The 25,846-nt window shown below is 42.9% G+C and overlaps 1 protein-coding gene across 4 annotated transcripts in view; it reads left to right on the top strand.

Annotated features, from left to right (window-relative positions):
- Positions 1–25,637, top strand: part of RUFY2 (RUN and FYVE domain containing 2) — a 68,588-nt gene extending 42,951 nt beyond the window's left edge. For all 4 annotated transcript variants that reach the window (XM_055274493.2, XM_055274488.2, XM_055274489.1 and 1 more), the window contains exons 14-18: positions 1,832–1,961; positions 2,261–2,355; positions 11,112–11,160; positions 23,090–23,167; positions 23,267–25,637. In XM_055274493.2, the coding sequence (XP_055130468.1) occupies positions 1,832–1,961; positions 2,261–2,355; positions 11,112–11,160; positions 23,090–23,167; positions 23,267–23,410 (496 nt within the window). In that variant the 3' untranslated portion in view covers positions 23,411–25,637. The remainder of the gene's footprint in view (positions 1–1,831; positions 1,962–2,260; positions 2,356–11,111; positions 11,161–23,089; positions 23,168–23,266) is intronic.
- The last annotated feature ends 209 nt before the right edge of the window (positions 25,638–25,846 follow it).

The raw sequence follows: 25,846 nt of genomic DNA, 5'->3' as shown, positions 1-25,846 counted from the left end.
CATTCACTTTTTTTCTGATTCTGGATGATGAGGCCATTCAACAGGGTACTGTGTGCTTTGGTTACTTCAGTGTTTGTAACATACACAGTAAGTCCTCACATTATGTAACATACACAGTAAGTCCTCACTTAATGTCATCGACAGGTTCTTGGAAACTCTGACTGAGTGAAATGATGCTAAATGAAACCAGTTTTATCATAGGCTACTTGATATGAAGAAGAGTTAAGTTTCTGCTGCATAATTATGTTCACAAAAACATCACTAAACTGCTAACTAAAGACCAGAACACTTCTAATACTGAATATTGAAATAAACATGAGTTATGCATACATTTAAGAGAGATGAATAAAAACGAGTAAGCTAATTCTTTGCACAATTATTACAGTTCAGGCTCACTGGTGGCCGGAGCCTATCCTGGCGGCTCGGGCACCCATGGGGTAGGAACCAGTCTTCCACAGGACACCATTGCATCATAGGATGCACCCAAACACACCCACACTCAGGCTGGGACAATGTGGATAATGCCAGTTCATCTAACATGCACATCTTTGGGATCTGGGAGGAAACTGGAGTACCTGGAGAAGACTCACACAGACATGGAGAGAATGTGCAGACTTCACACAGACGGTGGTCCCAGTGGGAATCAGTTTTTTTTCTTGTCAGCATTGTAATGAAATAACATTAGTTGAAGAGATGCTGTTCAAATTTTAACTTTGTAGTAAAATACTATTTATCGATAATTTGTAAATTCCATTTTCAGGTACTCTTCTCCTCAACCTGAATTACAAAATCTAAAATTTATTCCACTGAAAAATATATGGCTGTATGTGGAAATGCTAACTATGAGGAAATAATAAAAAAATCTGAATATTAACACAAAAATATTAAAATAATGTACTCAACATTATAATGTTGCAATTAAAATATAAAGTATTAGTAACTGTAGTATTGTTAGTAGATAAATGCCTCGCTTGTTATACCTGCTTATGAGCAATAATCATGGAAGTGATTTGTGTTTTTTTTTTTTAGTCAACTTAAAATGTGGAAATTCAACTATGTTTGCTTTGCCAGCTAGCACCTGTTAGAATAATTTAGGAGTTTTGGTGGCAGGCCTATAGTCTCAGATGCTGAGAGGCTGAGGTGGGAGGATCACTTGAGCCCAGGAGTTTGAGTCCAGCCTGGCAACATAGCAAGACCCTGTCTCAAAAAAAAAAAAAAAAAGAAGAACAATGCCGGAATGCTTTCAGAACTGGCATTTCCAGGCAGTGTGGACTTTCCCCCAGTGTCTGCTTGATTTTAGGCCTTTCCTGTAATTGGTCAGCTTCCAACAGTAATTTGCAAATTAGCACTCTGCAACAGGGCTGATTTTGCCATTAGTGAAGTTAAACTGATTTAGCAATTGCTGTAATTCTTATATTGGAATAAAGTTTGTTGTAAAATTTTTCACATGGCATAGAAGTGTAAGACAATTAGAATCTTACATTCCTCCTCTTAGTTCCATTCCCAAGATGTAACCAGTTTTAATATTATGGTGTGTGCCTTTCCAAGGCATTTTCTATGCTTATGCAATATTTATGTATATAAAATTAATTAATGGTATAAATGGTTAGCAAGGATTTTTTCGTGGCTGGCAAATGAGTCAGTATTTTGTGACGGGAAAACCCTGTGCTGCTGAACTTGTTTACTGAAAAATATTTGTGAAAGAAAATGTCTGAAAAATGCATTACAAAGGCCAGAGTAATAAACCAAAAAGATGATTTTAATAAAGAATACATAACAACTGTCGTGTGAGAAATAGCACTGAGCTTCTGTGTGTTATTTGTCATTCAAGGGTGCAACTGGAAACTGACTTGAAGATTGAGAAGGAATGGAGGCAGACTTTGCAGGAAGATCTTCAAAAGGAGAAAGATGCCTTATCTCATCTTAGAAATGAGACTCAACAAATCATTAGTCTTAAAAAAGTAAATAGTGGTAAAACTTTAAAAATTCTATCTTGACAAATGTTAACTTATTTAAAAAGATAAATCATAATTTACATTATACCAAGGAAATGGATATACTACTCATCTTAAAAAATATCAGTAAAGAGATTAAGTAAATGGAAAATAGTTCATACATACAGCAGCTAGGAAAGAGCTTTGGACACAATTTGTTTCTTTTAAAAAGCTAAAGGATGTTTGTTTCTAATTAATGGTATATGTACAATCTGGAGTTTCTTCTTTCTTTTAAATTGCATTTTCTGTCTTTTATTGTTCTGAAGGAGTTCCTTAACCTCCAGGATGAAAATCAGCAGTTGAAAAAAATATATCACGAACAAGAGCAAGCTCTTCAAGAACTCGGCAACAAGCTTAGCGAGTAATTTCTTTTTTCCTTCAACTATGTAGTCATTATTGACTTTTATAAAAGGTATAAGTGTGCCAAATCTATGAGGCAGAAAAGTTTAAATATAGGAAAGATATGAACTTGGCCGGGCGTGGTGGCTTACGCCTGTAATCCCAGCACTTTGTAATTCCAGGCCGAGGTGGATGGATCATGAAGTCAGGAGTTCAAGACCAGACTGGCCAATACGGTGAAACCCTGTCTCTACTAAAAATACAAAAATTAGCTGCTTGTGGTGGTGTGTACCTGTAATCCCAGCTACTTGGGAGGCTGAGGCACGAGAATCGCTTGAACCCAGGAGGTGGAGGTTGCAGTGAGCTGACTCCAGCCTGGCGACAAAGCAAGACTCTGTCTCAAAAAAAAAAAGAGAAAGATACGAACTATTAAACAAAACAAAAACTCTAAAGATTAAAAAACGAGACTAGACTAGAGAGATTTTATTAAAAGTTTTATTCATTTTAGTAGACTTAGCTTTGAATATTTCCCAGTAGATGAAAGCTAACTCTCTTATTCAATTTCTTCAATGTCAGAGAATTCAGAAGTTATTAATATATTTTTCTCAGAAAAACAAGCTGAATTTTCAAAATATCCAGGGAGCTGTCTTTCAGATTGTTTTGAGAAGAAGCCAGCATCTTGAGAAGTGGAGGTGGTTTCATGCCTCCTGGAGACAGGGCTTAACTTCATACAGTTTGGTTTTGTTGCAGTAAAATGTCACTGGGATTCTGTAAAGACAAGAAGGAGAAATGGTGTTCTGCCTTTCTTACATTTCTTTTTTTTTTTTTTTTTTTTTCAAAGACAGGGTCTCGCCTAGGCTGGAGTGTAGTGGTACAATCATAACTCACTGCAGCCTTGACCTCCTGGGCTCAAGCAACCCTTTCACCTCAGCTTACCAAGTAACTGAGACTACAGGCATGCACCATCATGCCCTACTAATTTTTTGTTTATAGAGATGGGGTCTTGCATGTTGCCCAGGCTGGTCCCAAACTCCTGACCTCAAGCAGTCCTCCCACCTGAGCCTCCCAAAATGCTGGGATCACAGGTGTGAGTCACTGTGCCCAGCCACATTTTCCTTTTGTTCCCCATAGTCTGTGTTTTGGGGTAGCAGCTTTGTGCCTGATTGAACATACTGCCAGATATTTGGAATAAGCTCAAGAAGGTTTAATTTAGTATTGAATGTACCACTGCCACATTTAAAAAATATAGTCACTTTAAATTTTTTTTATTTATTTTTATTTGTTTTGAGACAAGGTCTTGCTCTCAAGTTGCCCAGGCTGGAGAGCAGTGACGCAGTCACAGCTCATTGCATCCTTGATGTCTCAGGCTCACGCTATTCTCTCACCTCAAGCCTCCGGAGTAGGTGGGACCACAGATGCACACCACCATGCCTGGCTAATTTTTTTTTCAATTTTTTGTAGAGTTAGGATCTTGCCATGTTGCCCAGGCTGGTCTTGAACTCCTGGGCTCAAGACATCATCCTGCCTCAACCTCCCAAAGTGCTGAGATTACAGGTGTGAGCTTCTGCACCCAGCCCACTTTTTTAAGTACAGAAAAGTAAAAATAAGAAAGCTACAATGTCTCCTAATCGCATCACCTGTATAAATCTCTTTGTTTTATGTGATTAGAACATTCAAATAGCACAAAAAGGTTTAAGATAAAAAAGCAAGTACTTCCCTTCTCCCAAGTATTAATCCGAAAAGTTTAGCTAACCTCAAACAATTCTATATGTAAACATCTTGTCATTTATTTATATAGAATTAGTTATATGGACATATATGTCATTTATATATATTCAATGAAGTAGAAATCATACTAGAATGGAGACTTAGTTGCTAAAGGTGGGATTCCATTAAGAGATAATGCAACCAATTTCCAAGGGCATAAGAAGGAGTAATTCACTAGAACCACAAAAGGAAATATTAGATCTCAAAAAGATAAAGCTGTTTTTGTCTTTACAGCTTTTCAAAGAACAATCTGCATTGTGGTTCTGATAAGCAAGATTTCAATTCCAATCTAGCATCCATTTATGGAGCACTTTGAGCCAGACCCTGTGCTAAGTCCTTATTACCTTATTTTCCATTTATTTATTGACAGACACTTACTGAGCTTCTACTATGTGCCAGGCACTATACTAAGTGCTAGAGACTCAACAGTGAGCAATCCTCACAATAAAAAATAATCATGTTTGCATTTACTAAGATCGTAATGGTTTAATATTAAAACAATGGAATAGTAAAGCAAGGAATATGTGTTACTTTTCACCCATTCTCCAACTAATACTTTTTTTTTTTCTTTGAGAGGAAGTTTCGCTCTTGTCGACCAGGCTGGAGTGCAGTGGCGCTATCTCAGCTCACTGCAACCTCTGCCTCCTGGGTTCAAGCGATTCTTCTGCCCCAGCCTCCTGAGTAGCTGGGATTATTGGCACCCGCCACCACACCTGGCTTATTTTTAGTAGAGACAGCGTTTTACCATGTTGACCAGGCTAGTCTTGAACTCCTGACCTCAGGTGATCTGCCTGCCTTGGCCTCCAAAGTGCTAGGATTACAGGCATGAGCCACCATGCCCGGCCCCTCACTTCATACTTTATTATAGAGACTTTATATTTGAATTACAGGCATGATCATATAAATGTCTAGATGTTGCCTTTATTTATTTATTTATTTGAGACAGGGTCTCACTCTGTCACCCAGGCTGGAGTGCAGTGGTGTGATCTTGGCTCACTGCAGCCTCCACTTACTGGGTTTGAAAATTGAAATATTTACTCTTATCGGCTTATTATTGAAAGATGATGATGATGATTATTATTGTTTTTTGAGATGGAGTCTCGCTGTGTCGCCCAGGCTGGAGTGCAGTGGTGCTATCTCAGCTCACTGCAAGCTCTGCCTGCCGGGTTCACGCCATTCTCCTGCCTCAGCCTCCTGAGTAGCTGGGACTACAGGCGCCTGCCACCACGCCCGGCTAATTTTTTTTTGTATTTTGGCAGTAGAGATGGGGTTTCATCGTTTTAGCCAGGATGGTCTCGATCTCCTGACCTCGTGATCTGCCCTCATCGGCCTCCCAAAGTGCTGGGATTACAGGCATGAGCCACCACGCCTGGCCTAAAAGATTGTTTTTTTTAAAAAAAATTAAAGAGACAGAGTCTCACTGTGTTGCCCCAGGCTGGTCTCAAACTCCTGGCCTCAAGCAGTCCTCTCGCTTCGGCTTCCAAAAGTATTGACATTATAGGTGTGAGCCACTACATCCAGCTTGAAGGTTTCTTTTGTAAATTTTTATTTACATATTTTATATGGAGGCAGGGTCTCACTATGTTGCCCAGGCTGGTCTCAAACTCCTGGGCTCAAATGATCCTCCCACCTCCTCAGCCTCACAAAGTGTTGGGTTGGGATTACAGGCATGAGCCACCACACCTGGCCTGAAGAATTCTTATAAAAAGATAGATTTGGGCCAGGTGCTGTGGCTCACGCCTGCAATCCCAGCACTTTGGGAGGCTGAGGCAGGTGGATCACTTGAGGTCAGGAGTTCGAGGCCAGCCTGGCCAACTCGGTGAAACCCCATCTCTACTAAAAATACAAAAATTAGCCGGGCGTGGTGGCATGTGCCTGTAGTCCCAGCTACTTCGGAGGCTGAGACAGGAGAATACATATGTATACATGTATACATATATGTATATATTTCCTTTTAGGCTTATTTTCATTTCCTTAATTATTAAATTAGACAGTCTACTATAATTATAATTTACTCAGAAGAATAGTCAATGTTTAAAGCCTTCCAAATCTATCTGTTTTTTTTTTTGAGATGGAGTTGTTCTGTCGCCTAGGCTGGAGTGCACTGGCGCAATCTCGGCTCACTGCAACCCCCACCTCCCAGGTTCAAGCAATTCTGCTGTCTCAGCCTCCTGAGTAGCTGGTACTACTACTATATATATTTATATATATATATAGTAATACTACTACTATATATATTTATATATATATAGTAATACTACTACTATATATATTTATATATATATAGTAATACTACTACTATATATATAGTAATACTACTACTATATATATTTCTATATATAGTAATACTACTACTATATATATTTCTATATATAGTAATACTACTACTATATATATTTCTATATATAGTAATACTACTATATATATTTCTATATGTAGTAATACTACTACTATATATTTCTATATGTAGTAATACTACTACTATATATTTCTATATGTAGTAATACTACTACTATATATTTCTATATATAGTAATACTACTACTATATATATACTATATATATTTATATATAGTACTACTACTACTATATATATTTATATATAGTACTACTACTATATATTTATATATAGTAGTAGTACTACTATATATATTTATATATAGTAGTAGTACTACTACTATATATTTATATATAGTAGTACTACTACTATATATATTTATATATAGTAGTAGTACTACTATATATATTTATATAGTAGTAGTACTACTACTATATATATTTATATATAGTAGTACTACTACTATATTTATATATAGTGGTACTACTACTATATTTATATATAGTGGTACTACTACTATATATATTTATATAGTAGTACTACTACTATATATATTTATATAGTAGTACTACTACTATATATATATACTACCACTATGTATATTTATATATACATATATGTGTGTATATATACATATATATTAATATATGTATATATACACACACATATATACACACATAGATACATATACGTATATATATGTATATTTTCCTTTCAGGCTTATTTTGTATATGTATATACACGTATATATGTATATACACAAAATCTCCTGCCTCAGCCTCCCGAATAACTGGGATTACAGGCATGCGCCACCACATCCGGCTAATTTTGTATTTTTAGTAGAGGTGGGGTTTCACCATGTTGATCAGGCTAGTCTCGAACTCCTGACCTCAAGTGATCCATCCACCTTGGCCTCCCGAAGTGTTGGGATTACAGGCATGAGCCACTGCGCCTGGCTGAGAAGGTATTCTTGTATATTATGGTTATTGGAATTGTAACTGATGCTCCTTTCTTTAGGACACTTAGGCAATATGTGTCATAGAGAGGCTGTCTTTTTGAGTCCATATTTATGAATAAGAGCATTTAAATAAAAAATCTATCAATGCCAGTAAATTTTCATAAAGTATTTCCTAGGCCGGGCATGAGATGGAGTATTGTTCTGTCACCCAGGCTGGAGTGCAGTGGCATGATCTTGGCTCACTGCAACATCTGCCTCCTGGGTTCAAGCGATTCTCCTGCCTCAGCCTCCAGAGTAGCTGGAATTACAGGTGTGTGCCATCACTCCCGGCTAATTTTTGTATTTTTAGTAGAGACAGGGTTTCACCATGTTGGCCAGGCTGGTCTTGAACTCCTAACCTCAGGTTATCCGCCTGCCTTGGCCTCCCAAAGTGCTGGAATTACAGGTGTGAGCCACTGTGCCCAGCCAAGAAAATATTTTCTGTGGTGAATATCATTAAGCCACTTTAATTCCATATTCAACTTTTCTATATAGCACAATTAAATCATCACTGTTGTGGCCAGTATTCCCAACAGAGTCAGTTTTCCTGAGGCACATTTTGTAGATGTGAATTTAGCCAAGAAAATGTGATTATTATGTCAGTATTTTTACAGTGTGTAGTTTTACATTGATTATTTCCACCGTAAGAGTCAATATGAGGTAGGTGAAAGACTCACACTTTGTTTTTATGTCTTGGAATGAAGAGCATTTTATAGGGCAAAGCAGATTTTTAATGTCCTGCTTCAGTAGTAGAGGCTTTAGTGTCTGATATATCAGTTGATTCAGGAATTTCATTTGTAAGAGAATTAATAGTGATGTTTTAGTCATTCCAATTTTGTTGTTGTTCTTGTCGTTTGTTTTTTTCTTTTTTGGAGACAAGAGTCTCGCTCTGTTGCTCAAGCTGAAAGGCAGTGGTGCAATCTTGGCTAATTGCAACCTATGCCTTCCAGGTTCAAACGATTTTTCTGCCTCAGCCACCTGAGTAGCTGGGACTACAGGTGCATACCACCATGCCTAGCTAATTTTTGTATTTTTGGTAGAGATGAGGTTTCACCATGTTGGCCAGGCTGGTCTGGAACTCCTGACCTCAAGTGATCTGCCCACCTCAGCCTCCCAAAGTGCTGGGATTACAGGCAGGAGCCACCATGCCTGAACTAGTCATTGTAATTTTAATAAACAACTTTTGTGGTGAAAAATTTGAAACAAGTTGAAAGATCAACAGTAGATAATTATATAAACTATTTTATATTCTTTTTCATGGTATATACCAAGTAACCATTTATTATAATGATATGGCAGATACTCAGTAACAAGCCAGTAGCTGCAAGCTGTTCAGGATATATTGTGAAAATAGCTGGTTATGGAAAATTATGTAGATAATTATTCCATTTAAAATACACAGATCTATAGAGAAGATTACCTCTGGGTAATGGGATCACGAGTAATTAAATATTGTTTGTTAAAATTTGCATTTTCATTAACATATATTTTCTTTTTTAAAGAAGAAAAAAATTTAAATTATACCAATTGGGGCTTGGCACGGTGGCTCACGTGTGTAATCCTAGCACTTTGGGAGGCTGAGGCGGGTGGATCACCTGAGGTCAGGAGTTTGAGACCAGCTTGGCCAGCATGGAAAAACCCCGTCTCCACTAAAAATACAAAAATTAGCTGGGTGTGGTGGCGGGTGCCTATAATCCCAGCTATTCGGGAGGCTGAGGCAGGAGAATTGCTTGAACCTTGGGGGCGGAGGTTGCAGTGAGTCGAGATCATGCCACTGCATTCCAGCCTGAGTGAAAGAGCAAAACTCCGTCTAAAAAAAAAAAAAAAAAACAAAGTTATACCACTTGGTAGCAAATTGATTCCAAGATATGTATTTTCTTTTTTCTTTTTCTTGTTTTTTGAGATGGAGTCTTGCTCTGTCACCCAGGAGTGCAGTGGCACGATCTCGGCTCAATACGATCTCTGCTTCCCCGGTTCAAGTGATACTCCCTGCCTTAGCCTCCCGAGTAGCTGGGATCACAGGCGCCCCCTCACCACGCCCAGCTAATTTTTTTGGTATTTTTAGTAGAGATGGGGTTTCACCATGTTGGCCAGGCTGGTCTTGAACTCCTTCCTGACCTCAGGCAGTCTGCTCACCTCTGTCTCCCAAAGTGCTGGCGTTACAGGCATGAGCGAGCGACCACATCTGGCCCAACATACATATTTTCAAAAGGTGGAAAAGTGCCAGGCTTGGTGGCTCACACCTGTAGTCCCAGCACTTTGGGAGGCCAAGACGGGCAGATCACTTGAAGTCAGGAGTTCGAGACCAGCCTGGCCAACATGGTGAAACCCCGTCTCTACTAAAAATACAAAAATTAGCCTGGGAGTTATTGCGGGTGCCTCTAATCCCAGCTACTCAAGAAACTGAGGCAGGAGAATCACTTGAACCTACGAGGCGGAGGTTGCAGTGAGTTGAGATCGTGCCACTGCACTGCAGCCTGGGTAACAGAACAAGACTCCATCAAAAAAGTGAAAAAGTATTTGCAGCTATGTCTTCCACAGTATTTTCTTTTTTGTTGCTGTTTTTGAGAGACGGCATCTCGCTTTGTCACCCAGGCTGGCATGCAGTGGTGTGATCTTGATTCACTGAAACCTCTGCCTCCTGGGTTCAAGTGATTCTCATGCCTTACCTTCCTGAGTAGCTGGGACTACAGGCATGCACCACTATTTCCAGCTAATTTTTGTATTTTTAGTAGAGATGGGGTTTCACTGTATATTGACCAGGCTGGTCTCGAACTCCTAACCTCAGATGATTCACCCGCCTTGGCCCCCAAAAGTGCTGGGATTACAGGTGTGAGCCACCGCTCCTGGCTCACAGTATTTTCTTCCTTAGCACTTCTGTATTTGCTAGAGAAATAATGTGAATAATGGTTAGCATGTGCCCTTTGGGGTCACAGACAAGGGTTTGAATCCTAGCTCCCCCAGTTGGAACTCTGTGACCTCTTACAAGTGACTAAACTTCATCAGTCATTTCTTCATCTTTAAAATAGGTTTTTGTGTAGATTACATGAGATTATGCATGCAAAGGCACATAGTAAACCTACAATAAATGATAGCTATTAATATTGTCATGATCACATGAAAATGCCAATATTTCTTTTTTTTCTTTTTCTTTTTTTTTTTTTTGAGTTGGAGTCTCGCTCTGTCGCCCAGGCTGGAGTGCAGTGGCGTGATCTCAGCTCACTGCAAGCTCTGCCTCCCAGGTTCACGCCATACTCCTGCCTCAGCCTCCCGAGTAGCTGGGACTACAGGCGCCCGCCACCACACCCGGCTAATTTTTTGTATTTTTAGTAGAGACGGAGTTTCACCATGTTAGCCAGGATGGTCTCGATCTCCTGACCTCGTGATCCACGGGCCTCAGCCTCCTAAAGTGCTGGGATTACAGGCGTGAGCCACCGCACCCGGCCGAAAATGCCAATATTTCTTAAAAAGCAAGTTTTAAATCTAAAATATTTTTGCTTTAGGACATTTAGAAAATATAGGAAAATATGAAATATTCCACTAGCCAGAGAAGGCCATAAAAATCCTATACTATACATAATTTTATATCCTGTGAAATACCAATACCTACTGAAATACTAAGTGTTCTATATTTAAATATGTGTACTGAAATTTGGAACTATTTGTAATCTTTTTAGATCAAAACTTAAAATTGAAGACATAAAAGAAGCCAACAAAGCATTGCAGGTGAGTCGAATGTTTTCCGAAAGTGGGAAGGTATGTGAAAGTCTCCAATGGAAGGTAATGCCCTGTGTGAATCTAATTTATTATTAATGAACCCCAGGATATATAGAGGCTGAAGCACTGAATGAGGAGCTTGGATGCTGGGGGTTCAGCTCTTCCCTGTACCCCTAGAGTCACATTATTAATAACCTTCCTTTAGAAACTGACCTTAGAGGCTGGGCGCAGTGGCTCACACCTGTAATCCCAGCTCTTTGGGAGGCCGAGGCAGGTGGATCATTTGAGGTCAGGAGTTTGAAACCAGCCTGGTCAACATGATGAAATCCCATCTCTACTAAAAATACAAAAATTTGTCGAGTGTGGTAGTGGACGCCTGTAATCCCAGCTACTCAGGAGGCTGAGGCAGGAGAATTGCTTGAGCCCAGAAGGTGGAGGTTGCAATGAGCAGAGATCACGCCCTTGCACTCCAGCCTGGGCAACATAGCGAGACTCCTTCTCAAAAAAAAAAACAAAAACAAAACAAAAACTGACCTTAGAAATAATTTTGTTTACCTCCCTACAAAGTATGGCATGATAGAGTGAAATTGCCTATGAACTTGAGAATCTTGACTTCCTATGCCAGTCTATTACTTACTGGTTCTTTTACTTTCAGCAAGTCATGTATTCTCATTGAGCCTCAGCTTCCTCCTCTGAAATAGGCTGATTATTCTGCATAGGGTTGCTCTGAATATTGAGTAGGTTAATACATGTGTGTGAAAGTGGTTGGAACACTTTACCAGTATGGTTGTGAATGTGTCTGAATCCTTGCTACAACATAGAAGAAAGGACAGTGTCTGTGTGATCTCTTCAGTGATAGGTGGCTTCCTACCCAACAACTTCATTTTTTAAAATCAAAAAGTGTTACATGATACTGGGTGTGGTGGTTCATAGCACTTTGGGAGGCCAAGGCAGGAGGATTGCTTGAGGCCAGGAGTTCAAGACCTGCCTGGGTAACATAGACCTTGTTTCTACTAAAAAATAAGAAAAAATTAGCCAGGTGTGGTGGTGCAGGTCTATAGTCTCAGCTTCTTGGGAGGCTAAGGTGGGAGGATTGCTTGAGCCTGGGAGGTCGAGGCTGCAGGGAGCCTTGATCATGCTACTGCACACCAGCCTGGGTGACAAAAAAGTGTTATGTGAAAATTATTTTTAAAAAATTATACTAAGAAGATTTAACACCAAATAATATTAATAATAATAATGATGATGGTAGCAGTCTCTTGTTCTTCACTCCCTTGCCCTTTATCTGCCCTAGCTCCTGCCACCCAGAGGGAGCTACTTCCAGTTTTTTAGCTGTTTCTTCTGGCATTTATCTCTATATTTCTAACTAATATTCAGTATGTACTATTTGCTCTTGATTCAGTTTTAGACTTATATATTAACTTCTTCATATGGTGGATGAAGAGTTTTACTCACTCTCATTTTGGTCTTTCTGGTCTCCCAGTATAATTAAGGTTTTTTGTGGCATTCATTTACTTTATATATATATATTTTACTTATGTTATTTTATTTATTATTTTTTTTGAGATGGGGTCTTGCTGTGTTGCCCAGGCTGGAGTACAGTGGCACAATCGTAGTTCACTGCAGTCTCAAACTCCTGGGCTCAAGCTGTCCTCTTGCCTCAGCCTCCTGAGTAGCTGGGACCACAGGTGCGTGCCACCTCGCCTGGCTAATTTTTAAATTTTTTGTAGAGACAGTGTCTGCTGTGTTGTCTGGAGTGGTCTTGAACACCTGTCCTCAGGCAATCCTCCGGTCTTGGCCTCCTAAAGTGCTGTGATTACAAGCATGAGCCCCCACATCTGTCTTACTCTGTATTTTTTTTTGAGACGGAGTCTTGCTTCTTCACCCAGGCTGGAGTGCAATGGCATGATCTTGGCTCACTGCAACCTCTGCCTCCCTGGTTCAGTGATTCTCCTGCCTCAGTAGCTGGAATTATAGGCACCTGCCACCACGCCCAGCTAATTTTTTTTTTTCTTTTTTGAGACAGGGTCTTCCTCTGTTACCCAGGCTGGAGTGCAGTGGTGCGATCTCGGCTCACTGCAACCTCCGCCTCCCGGGTTCAAGCGATTCTCCTGCTTCAGCTTCTCAAGTAGCTGGGACTACAGGTGCGTGCTACCACACCCGGCTAATTTTTATATTTTTAGTAGAGATGGTTTCACCATGTTGGCCAGGCTGGTCTTAAACTCCTGACCTCAGATGATCCACTTGCCTCGGCCTCCCAAAGTGCTGGGGTTACAGGTGTGAGCCACCGCATCTAGCCCCACCCTGAATTTTTTATTATGACTATTTGAATGTTGTTCCTTGCTGAGCCAGGTACTGTGATTATATTTTCTTACTTGAACTACTTTATCCTTCCTCTGGAGTTAATAATTGCCCCCTCTTTTTTTTTTCTTCTTTTTTTTTTTGAGATGGAGTCTCCCTCTGTTGCCCAGGCTGAAGTGCAGTGGCACGATCTCGACTCACTGCAAACTCCACCTCCTGGGTTCAAGTGATTCTCCTGCCCCAGCTTCCCGAGTAGCTGAGATTACAGGCGCGTGCTACCTAATTTTTATATTTTTAGCAGAGATGGGGTTTCACCGTATTGACTAGGCTTGTCTTGAACTCCTGACTTCGTGATCTGCCCACCTCGGCCTCCCAAAGTGCTGGGATTACAGGCGTGAGCCACCGCGCCCAGCCGCCCCTCTCCTTTTAAAAACAAATTAGTTGTATAACATTTGAGTTTTCTCATACCTTGAGACACCTCTAAAGAAGGCTTCTTGATAAAGTTTTCCACATGGTAAAATATATCAGGTACTTGGTTACATCATTATTTTTTCTTTGACGTCTTGCCTCCAACTTCAAGAGTTCTCTGGTCTCCTGCTCATGTTTATTCTGGTCCTGATGTTTCCCTTTGCTGTATTCTCAGAATTTCCTTTACCTTCCCCCTTTGTGGGAGCTCCTGTTGCCTGAATTCCATAACTTCTCTCTTTGTATACTCCCTTATTTTCGGCAACACATCTTTCAGTAGCTTCCTGAAAATGGTGAATGAAGATAGAGGTTGTAAGAATTTACACATCTGGAGACTGGGCATGGTAGCTCATACCTGTAACCCCAGTGCTTTAAGAGGCTGTGGTGGGAGAATTGCTTGAGGCCAGGAGTTTGAGACCAGCCTGGGTAGTATAGCAAGCCCTTGTCTCTACCAAAATTTGAAAAAAGAAAAAAAAGAATTTGCGTATCTGAATATACCTTTGTTTTATCCTCACACTTTTTTTTGTTTTGTTTTGTTTTTTGAGACAGTCTTGCTCTGACGCCAAGGCTGGAGTGCAGTGGCATGATCTCGGCTCACTGCAACCCCCGCTCCTGGGTTGAAGCAATTCTCCTGCCTCAGCCTCCCAAGTAGCTGGGATTACAGGCACCCACCACCATGCCCAGCTAATTTTTGTATATTTAGTAGAGATAGGGTTTCACCATGTTAGCAAAGCTGGTCTCAAACTCCTGACCTCAGGTGATCCGCCCATCTCAGCCTCCCAAAGTGCTGGGATTATAGGCGTGAGTCACCTTGCCAGGCTGTATCCTCATACTTTTCAAGAAGATGGGGCCGGGTGCAGTGGCTCATGCCTGTAATCCCAGCACTTTGGGAGGCCAAGGTGGGCGGATCACAAGGTCAAGAGATGGAGACCATCCTGGGCAACATGGTGAAACCCCGCTTCTACTAAAAATACAAAAATTAGCTGAGTGTGGTGGCACGCACCTGTAGTCCCAGTTACTTGGGAGGCTGAGGCAGGAGAATCACTTGAACCTAGGAGGTGGAGGTTGCAGTGAGTTGAGACTGCACCACTGCACTCCCGCCTGGGTGACAGAGCAAGATTCCGTCTCAAAAAAAAAAAAAAAAAAAAGATGGGTGGAAGCTGGGTGCGGTGGCTCACGCCTGTAATCCCAGCACTTTGGGAGGCCAAGGCGGGTAGATCACAAGGTCAGGAGTTCGAGACCAGCTTGGCCAACATGGTGAAACCTCATCTCTACTACAGACACAAAAGAAAGAATTAGCTGGGCGTGGTGGCACATGCCTGTAATCCCAGCTACTCAGGAGGCTGAGGCAGGAGAATTGCTTGAACCCAGGAGGCGGAGGTTGCAGTGAGCCGAGATCGCACCATTGCACTCCAGTCTGGGCAACAGGGTGAGACTCTGTCTCAAAAAAAAAAAAAAAAAAAAAGATGTATGGATACATGGATATTTGCCAAAACCATTATTATGTAAACTCTTAAAAAAATGTTTTGTGAAATATGCATATGAGAATGCATATATAGTACAACTTAAAAACACCTGTGGGGCTGGGCACGGTGGCTCACGCCTGCAATCCCAGCACTTTAGGAGGCCGAGGTGGGCATATCACCTGAGGTTGGGAGTTCGAGACCAGCCTGACCAACATGGAGAAACCCATTTCTACTAAAAATACAAAATTAGCCGGGCATAGTGGTGCATGCCTGTAACCCTAGCTACTCAGGAGGCTGAGGCAGGAGAATTGCTTGAAGCTGGGAGGCGGAGGTTGCGGTGAGCTGAGATCATGCCATTGCACTCCAGCCTGGCAACAAGAACAAAATTCCATCTCCAAAAAAAAAAAACACTGTGTATCCTCTGCTTAGGTTAACAATAATAGAACATGACCAGTACCTTAGAAGCCTCATCTGCTTCTTGATTGCACTCTGCTCTTTATAGTATCTCTCCTGTATTTTGTGTTATTACTTTGTTTTGCCTTATACTTATTACATCTGTCTTTAACAGAATATTATCTGCTTTTCTCAGTTTTTTTTATGTGGAAACTGGATTCATGTGTGAGTTGACTTTTTTTTCTTTTCCATGCTGTCGACCAGCTGAAGGGTCTAGAACAGCTGTCCTAAACAGTTTTTCACATTCTGGATTTTCTCTGAATGTTTGTTTGTAGTGTTTGTTAACTTGTTCCTGTCTACTTGTTGCCTGTGAACTGGAAGTTAAATCTAAAGCCTTGATTAGGCCAAGCACGGTGGCTCACGGCTGTAACCCCAGCACTTTGGGAGGCCGAGCCAGGTGGATTGGCCTGAGGTCAGGAGTTCGAGACCAACCTGGCCAACATGGTGAAACCCCATCTCTACTAAAAATGCAAAAATTAGCCAGGCATGGTGATGTGTGCCTGTAGTCCCAGCTACTTGGGAGGCTGAGGTAAGAGGATCGCTTGAACCCGGGAGGCAGAGGTTGTAGTGTGCCGAGATCCCACTACTGCATTCCAGCCTGGGCGACAGAGCGAGACTCCATCTAAATAATAAAATAATATGAAAAATAAAATAAAATAAAGCCTTGGTTAGATTCAGGTACAACCTTCTGGGGGATATTTTTTCTGCAGGCATATTTTTAACATTCAGTGGGCTATTATTTGCTCATTTTTTCTTTTAAAAATAGCATCCTGTTATATTTTGTCTTTGATATTATCATTTAAAAAAATTTTTTCTGGCTGGGCATGGTGGCTCACGCCTGTAATCCCAGCACTTTGGGAGGCTGAGGCGGGTGGATCACGAGGTCAGGAGATCGAGACCATTCTGGCTAACACGGTGAAACCCCGTCTCTACTAAAAATACAAAAAATTAGCTGGGTGCGGTGGCGGGCACCTGTAGTCCCAGGTATTCAGGAGACTGAGGCAGGAGAATGGCGCGAACCCAGGAGGCGGAGCTTGCAGTGAGCCGAGATTGCGCCACTGTGCTCCAGCCTGGGCGACAGAGCGAGACCCTGTCTCAAAAAAAAAAATTTTTTTTCCTTTAAAAAAATTTTTTTTGGAGACAGTGTCTCTGTTGTCCAGGCCAGAGTGTAGTGACTCATCATAGCTCACTGTAACCTTGAACTTCTGGGTTCAAGCAATCCTCCCTCCTCAGCCTCCTGAGTTGCTGGGACCACAGGTGTATATCACCACACCCTGCTAATTTTATTTTTTAGAGATGGTGGGGGTCTCACTGTGTTGCCCAGGCTGGTCTCAAACTCCTAGGCTCAAGTGATCCTCCTGTCTCAGTCTCCCAAAGTGGTGGGATTACAGGCGTGAGCCACTGTACCCGGCCTCATTATCGATTCTCTGAAGTTTTCTCAAATGTTGTGATATCCCCCAATTTCAATAAAAGGCACAAATAAGAGTTATTGGAAACCTTGTGTGTCTATTGGTTGGGTGGGTTGTTATAGACTGGTAGGCCTCACCATAGAGAAATCTGCTATGATTAGTGAACTATTGGGTACCCTCTACAAATGTTTAGTATTTACAGGACTTTTCTCTGTGGCAGTTGAGTTTCTCCAGAGAAGAATCCCGTAGTATCCTATCTAGGGGGTGTAAGTCTAGCGGCTAACTTTCTGGAATTGGGCAGAGAAAAATTGCTGTTTATTTGCAGAGCAAGAGGTTGTTCCATTCTAGTCTTAGCTCTTCTGGTAAACTGCCTGCTTTGAGCAGGCAGCTTCAGCTCTCTAGGCTTTAAATTTTCTCATGTGTAAAATGAGAGGGCTCCAGGTGCTCATCTCTGAGATCCCTTCACAGGGACACAGTAGGCTTACCTTAAAGTGAGCTTCTCTCCTGGGAGGGCGGCAGGTAATTGGAATGAAAAGAAGTCTCCACGTCTCTGCCCGGCCGCCCCGTCTGGGAAGTGAGCGCCTCTGCCCGGCCGCCCATCATCTGGGAAGTGAGGAGCGCCTCTGCCCAGCCGCCCATCGTCTAGGAAGTGAGGAGCGCCTCTGCCCGGCTGCCCCGTCTGGGAAGTGAGGAGCGCCTCTGCCCGGCCGCCCATCGTCTGGGAGGTGAGGAGCGCTTCTGCCCGGCCGCCCCGCCTGGGAAATGAGGAGCGCCTCTGCCCGGCCGCCCCGTCTGGGAAGAAGTGAGGAGCGCCTCTGCCCGACCGCCCCGTCTGGGAGGTGAGGAGTGCCTCTGCCCGGCCGCCCTGTCTGGGAAGAAGTGAGGAGCGCCTCTGCCCGGCTGTCCCGTCTGGGAAGTGAGGAGCACCTCTGCCCGGCCACCCATCGTCTGGGATGTGAGGAGCGCCTCTGCCCAGCCGCCCTGTCTGGGAAGAAGTGAGGAGCGTCTCTGCCCGGCTGTCCCGTCTGGGAAGTGAGGAGCACCTCTGCCCGGCCACCCCGTCTGGGAAGTGAGGAGCGCCTCTGCCCGGCCGCCTCGTCTGGGATCTGAGGAGCGCTTCTGCCCGGCCGCCCCGTCTGGGAAGTGAGGAGCGCTTCTGCCCGGCTGCCCCGTCTGGGAAGAAGTGAGGAGCGCTTCTGCCCGGCTGCCCCGTCTGGGAAGAAGTGAGGAGCGCCTCTGCCCGGCCGCCCCGTCTGGGATGTGAGGAGTGCCTCTGCCCGGCCGGCCCGTCTGGGAAGTGAGGAGCGCCTCTGCCTGGCCGCCCCGTCTGGGAAGTGAGGAGCCCCTCTGCCTGGCTGCCCATCTTCTGGGAGGTGAGGAGTGCTTCTGCCCGGCTGCCCTGTCTGGGAGGTGAGGAGCGCCTCTGCCTGGCCGCCCCGTCTGGGAGGTGAGGAGCGCCTCTGCCCGGCCGGCCCGTCTGGGAAGAAGTGAGGGGCGCCTCTGCCCGGCCGCCCCGTCTAGGAAGAAGTGAGGAGCGCCTCTGCCCGGCCGCCCCGTCTGGGAAGAAGTGAGGAGCGCCTCTGCCCGGCCGCCCTGTCGCCCCGTCTGGGAAGTGAGGAGCGCCTCTGCCCGGCCGCCCCGTCTGGGAAGAAGTGAGGAGCGCCTCTGCCCGGCCGCCCCGTCTGGGAAGAAGTGAGGAGCGTCTCTGCCCGGCCGCCCCGTCTGGGAAGAAATGAGGAGCGTCTCTTCCCGGCCGTCCCGTCTGGGAAGTGAGGAGCACCTCTGCCCGGCCACCCATCGTCTGGGAAGTGAGGAGCGCCTCTGCCCGGCCGCCCTGTCTGGGAAGTGAGGAGCGTCTCTGCCCGGCCGCCCATCTGGGAAGTGAGGAGCGCCTCTGCCCGGCCACCCATCGTCTGGGAAGTGAGGAGCGCCTCTGCCCGGCCGCCCCGTCTGGGAAGTGAGGAGCGCCTCTGCCCGGCCGCCCATTGTCTGGGAAGTGAGGAGCACCTCTGCCCGGCCACCCATCGTCTGGGAGGTGAGGAGCGCCTCTGCCCGGCCGCCCCGTCTGGGAAGTGAGGAGCGTCTCTGCCCGGCCGTCCCATCTGGGAAGTGAGGAGCACCTCTGCCTGGCCACCCATCGTCTGGGAAGTGAGGAGCGCCTCTGCCCGGCCGCCCCGTCTGGGAAGTGAGGAGCGTCTCTGCCCGGCCGCCCATCTGGGAAGTGAGGAGCGCCTCTGCCCGGCCACCCATCGTCTGGGAAGTGAGGAGAGCCTCTGCCCGGCCACCCATCGTCTGGGATGTGAGGAGCGCCTCTGCCCGGCCGCCCCGTCTGGGAAGTGAGGAGCGTCTCTGCCCGGCCGCCCTGTCTGGGAAGAAGTGAGGAGCGCCTCTGCCCGGCTGTCCCGTCTGGGAAGTGAGGAGCACCTCTGCCCGGCCACCCATCGTCTGGGATGTGAGGAGCGCCTCTGCCCGGCCGCCCCGTCTGGGAAGTGAGGAGCGTCTCTGCCCGGCCGTCCCGTCTGGGAAGTGAGCACCTCTGCCCGGCCACCCATCGTCTGGGAAGTGGGGAGCGCCTCTGCCCGGCCGCCCCGTCTGGGAAGTGGGGAGCGCCTCTGCCCGGCCGCCCGGTCTGGGAGGTCTACCACGGAGGCCAGACGCAATGTGGGGGCTGGACGTGGTGGCTCACGCCTGTAGTCCCGGCACTCTGGGAGGCCGAGGAGGGTTGATCACTTGAGGCTAGGAGTTCGAGACCAGCCTGGCCAACATGGCGAAACATGAAAAATATAACAGACAGACCAACCAACCCAGCAACAACAAAACAGGTCTACCCTGGAGTCATACTCTAACTTTTTCTATTTTCCTCCCTTTCTGATCCTTTGTCCCACTTTCTTTTTCTTCCTCTTCCTTCTTCTTCTTTGTCAAATAGACGATTGAGTTATTATCATTGATCCATACAACATCCCTCTCTCATTTATTTTCTTTAATTCCTACCCCCCATTTCTATTCCCTGTCTTCTCCCATGTGCAACCTTCCTAATATGTTTGATATGCATCTTTTTGTTTGTATTTTTAGAAAATGTTTACTGTTTCGTGTGCAAAAAAAATTAATAATAAAACTGGCATATCTTCAGGAAAGAAAAAATAAAATAAAAAATAAAAAAAAAAAAGAAAGAAAAGAAGTCTCCAAAGGCCTAGTCTCCATGTCAGCAAGGTTGTTTCTGAACCTAATGCCCTTACAAGCTGCTTCCACTAGGTGGCTTTGGGACATTTGGCAAATCACTTTGCTTTGTGTGGTTTTCATCAAATTGGATTATCTTTTAGGGTCCCTTCCTGCTGCTGCCTTTTTTTTTTTTTTTTCCGCTCAGAGACAGTTTCCTCTGTTTCCTAAGCTGGAGTGCAGTGGCTTGATCATAGCTCACTGTAACCTTGAACATCTGGGTTTAAGCAATCCTCCCACCTCAGCCACCCAAGTAGCTGAGACTACAGGTGCATGCCACCATGCTTGGCTAATTTCATTTTTATTTTTTTGTACAGATGGGGTCTTGCTATGTTGCCCAGGCTGGTCTTGAACTCCTAAAGAGAGCCTCTCACCTTGGCCTTTCAAAGTCTCAAAAGTGCTGGGATTACAGGCGTGAGCCACTGCACTTGGCCCCCATCCTGCATTAAAAAAAAAAAAATTATATGATTCAAGCTATCTGACTCTTTGCTGGTGTTTGTTTGATATGATCTAGTTAAAAAAAAAGCCTTTATAATCCTGTGTTCTAAGGAGACTTAGGCTTCCTCATATGCAGTAATCAATACTATATTATCTCTGCTGTATAATAAGTGCTAGCTGCTCCATGTCCAAGTTGGAATCTCCAGTTATACTTGGGTTCTTTGGTCTGGGCTGTTTTAGGAACATGTTTTAGAAAATCAGTATTGAGGCTCCTCCTTCATCTGGGTCTTCTTGTTGTGAAACTGATAATCATCTAACAAAGCTGCCTTCACAGGGGAAAAAAGGTCTTTCTAGCCAAGATTGGTTAAGCAAGCTGGTTAACAATGGGTCAAGTAGGCTGGGCCTAGTGGCTTATGCCTGTAATCCCAGCACTTTGGGAGGCTGAAGTGGGCAGATCACCTGAGGTCAGGAGTTTGAGACCAGTCTGGCCAACATGCTGAAACCCCATCTCTCCTAAAAATACAAAAATTAGCCGGGCATGGTGGCGTGTGCTTGTAATCTACAGGGAGGCCGAGGCAGGAGAATCACTTGAACCTGGGAGATGGAGGTTGCAGTGAGCTGAGATTGCACCACTGCACTATAGCCTGGGCGACAGAGTGAGACTCTCTTTTCAAAAAAAAAAAAAAAAAGGGGTCAAGTTGTCATAAATACTGCTTGACTACTTACATCCATTTTTTACCAGCGTTTACATAGCAGCTATTAAATATGTGTTATAAAAGTTGAGGGAAATAGCCATGTAAAACTTATTAAAGCGAGGTCCTTTTTCCCCCCTTTTTCTCGAGACAGGGTCTCACTCTGTTGCTCAGGCTCAAGTGCAGTGACACTCGAGCCTGAGTCATAGTTCACCGCAGCCTCAACTCCTGGGCTTAAGCAGTTCTCCCTTCTCAGCCTCCAGAGTAGCTGGGACTATAGGCATATGCCACGCAGCCTGGTTGATTTTTTTGTAAAGATGGAGTCTGTTTCCCAGGCCAGTCTTCCTGGCCTCAAGCAATCCTCCTGCCTCGGCCTCCTAAAGAGGTCTTATAAAATAATGAACTCCAACATCTGATTTCCCCAATTTCCTTCAAATTTTAGGGTCTTAAGGTATAAGTTATACATAATGCCAAACTATTGCATTTCACACAGTGAGAATTTATCCTTAAATATTGTTGGACTAGGATACCCCATTCTCCATGATGTGCTTATTTCATATTGCATGCATGTATCAAAACATCTCATGTACCCCATAAATCTGTTAACTACTATGTACCCACAAAAATTAAAAAAATAAAATGTTGGACTATTTTAAGGTTCTTTTAATCTTTTTTTTTTTTTTTTGAGACGGAGTCTTTCTCTGTCCCCCAGGCTGGAGTGCAGTGGCGTGATCTCGGCTCACCACAACCTCTACCTCCTGGGTTCACGCCATTCTCCTGCCTCAGCCTCCCGAGTAGCTGGGACCACAGGCGCCCGCCAACACGCCCGGCTAATTTTTTGTATTTTTTTTTAGTAGAGACGGGGTTTCACTGTGTTAGCCAGGATGGTCTCGATATCCTGACCTCGTGATCCACCCGCCTTGGCCTCCCAAAGTGCTGGGATTACAGGCTTGAGCCACCGCGCCCGGCCCGGTTCTTTTAATCTTTAAGGTTCTTTTCCTGAAGAGAATTCCCATCAGCAACAGATTTTTATCTCTTTAAAGCATTTTTACATATGTTCTAATATATACAATTGTATAGAAAAGAGTAAAATGAACCATTACCCATATTCAATATTTATCATGTGCAGTCTTGATTTTTCATTTTTTCAATTTTTATTTTTTAAGAGACAGATTCTGTGTTGCCCAGCTTGGTCTTGAACTCCAGGCCTCAAGCAATCCTCACCTCAGCCTCCTGAGTAGGTGGAATTACCGGTGTAAGCCATTGTCGTTTGGCTGCAATCTTGTTTTTATACTTAATCCACATCCCACCTCCCGAACCCAGAATATTTTGAGGCTAATTCCATACATATTTACATATGTATACATCTCTCAAAGAAAATAACTTATTTTCCATTCTTCATATATCTATTCCTATAAATAATGTTCTTGGGGGAAAAAGTTTTCACATATAATTTTTAATGTTACCAATTTGAGCATTAATATTTTCTTCCTACTAGGGACTGGTTTGGCTGAAAGACAAAGAAGCAACACATTGTAAACTTTGTGAAAAGGAATTCTCACTCTCTAAGAGAAAGGTAAGGGAGGTAGGAAGTTGAGTCCAAAAATTTGGGGTGCAAAAATGCTTCTAATTTTATTTAAAGTTTTTTTTTCCCTCTGATTTTTCTATTTAATAGCACCACTGTAGAAACTGTGGGGAAATTTTCTGTAATGCCTGCTCTGACAACGAACTACCTTTGCCTTCTTCACCAAAACCAGTACGGGTTTGTGATTCCTGTCATGCATTGCTCATTCAGAGATGTTCATCTAACTTGCCTTGAGACTCCAGAACTAAATCCTTATATATGAAATTACCTACAATGAATGCTATGATGTTGTATACAAAGGTAACCATACAGCTCTTCTTAAGGGGCTTTCGGTCAGTATTTGGTACCAGTTTATCTTCTACATATTCAGCTCATTGAAATTACAAGTTATATATTTCCTTCCCCATTGTTATTCAAAATGTATTTTCAACAGAGCATGCTTAAAAATCATGTAACTCATTAAAAGGCCAGATAGCAGAGCTAACACAACTTGCCTTATCTTGTAAAGGCCTTCTTAAAAATAAGGCTTCAGATTGTTTTTTTCTTCTGAATTCTGTCAATTTGGTATTTGATGGTGCCTGCAATTCTCTTAATGCACTTTAAAGCTTCACAGTTCTGAGACTGGAAATGCATAAAACTTTTTAAATTATTAATATCCTAATTCAACAGATTTTCATTATCTTTGTAAGATTTCAACTGTATTTATTTGCCCTTTCTTCTCCCCCTCTCCCTTTGCCTCTTGCATTAGACAGGGCCAATATTTTGTCCTACAAAATTTCCTCTTGGTCTTTTTAAAAATCAGTTATTGTGCTTGCTGAAGATTTTCAGCTACAGTGGATTAAATTAAAAGGGGCATTATTTGGCCTCGGCCTCAACTTTTTTCCTAACCTTGAAAGGAAGTTACATATAACCATCTTTGTTTTCCTGATTTATAGATCCCATATGCTGTTTCACTAAATTGCTGTTTTTTTAAGGGGTGACTCACCCCAATTCAAAGATGAAAACACAAATCCTTCCCCAGAAAAAAAAGTATGTAATAGTAGGAGATATTACAGGCTCCTTATAAAGATCCTCTCCTCTAAGCATTAAAAGTGAGAAAAAAATCAGAACTTTGCTTTGGTAATATATTAGAGTTCAGTTCAAAAAATTTTTATTAACATTTTCATTGGAGTAAATTTTAGGAAGCATCACATTGTAGTGGCCTACCTGTATACATCCACAGTAAAATTTCACCATGTCCATTGAGCACCTCTATGCCAAGGGTGTTGAGATGATGAAATATACACTTGACCTATTTCTTTTATTTCGAGACGGAGTTTCACTCGTTGCCTAGGCTGGAGTGCAATGGCACGATCTCCACCTCCTGGGTTCAAGCAGTTCTCCTGCCTCAGCCTCCGAAGTAGCTGGGATTACAGGCATGAGCCACCGCACCTGGCCAGTACACTTGACCTATTTCAACCTGCCTCAAATGAACACTAATCCAAGTTATATTGCTTATGGCATACTAAATTTAACTTGTATAAATTACCTCTGAATAGTCACATAAACACTATCAACATTCAGTATCCCTATTTTTTACATTAATTTCTAACGAGGCACTTTTAAGTTTGTGAGCCTATAAAAAATACAGAAAATTTATGGATTAAGAGCATTATTTAGTGGTTAATCCTAGGTACCTCCCTGCCCACAAAGGAGTTATTACTACTGCAGCATCTTTTCTTCATGAATATATGCTTCCATGAAATTTAAATTTTTCTAAATAGCCGAAGGATGAAATGAATACTTTACTTGAAGATCTATTTTCTCCAAAACCCATAAATTTCCAGTCAGCTTTTGAGGTGTCAGATGTGACACAGATTTTTAGATGGTCTTTCTTGAATACTGATAGAAATGTCCTCAAGATAGGATTATATTCTTGAACCATTTTGTATTGATACGTGGGATGGGCTAACATTTTTATGATTACTGAATAAGCAAAAAATGAAATTTTCAAATAGGCTTTTTATTACTGTGCTTAGAACAAATTTTAAAATGTGACTTAAGTTGCTTAAATTCAAAGGCTAATTTCATTCAACAAACCATGATTTTTAGTCATCCTTTAAGTAAGTTTCTCACTTTTCAAAACTCACGTGTCACCACTGACTTTTTTTTTTTTTTTAGGCAGCTTTTATGACAGCAACTTGCTCCATGTAGTTTTGGCTTATTTAAAAACTGTACTAACTTTGGATTTTTCTGTTACAAGACTTTTAACAATCTGTATTTTGTGATTGTGAACTTGTATTCGTTTTACTTTTCAAAACAGACTTAACATACCATTCCCTCACCTATCAGTACTACCACAATAATGCTATCACGGTGCCAAGGAATTACAATTGTAATTCTTCTAACCTATAATGTTTAAAAAATAAAATGTGAATTTTATGAACTAAATAAATATTTGGAAAATTAGCCTGCTTTAAAAGGGCAACTTTGGTTTCATTAATACTGTATACTTTTACTGCTTAAAGAAAGATGTTAAGAGGGTAATCCTGGGAAAATAAAACACATGCAACTTTCAAAAAAGACAGGTGGTGTATGCCCTAATATTTAAATTGCTCATTAAAGGAAGTGAGTATAAGCATTAAGATGAATCATAGCTTCTGTCAAGAGGCTCCACATATATAGGCTGCC

This window comes from Symphalangus syndactylus, chromosome 4 (assembly GCF_028878055.3).
Source record: "Symphalangus syndactylus isolate Jambi chromosome 4, NHGRI_mSymSyn1-v2.1_pri, whole genome shotgun sequence".
Taxonomy (NCBI): Eukaryota; Metazoa; Chordata; class Mammalia; order Primates; family Hylobatidae; genus Symphalangus; species Symphalangus syndactylus.
Note: the sequence above shows the minus strand (reverse complement) of the source record. Positions and strands in the feature narration are given on the sequence as shown.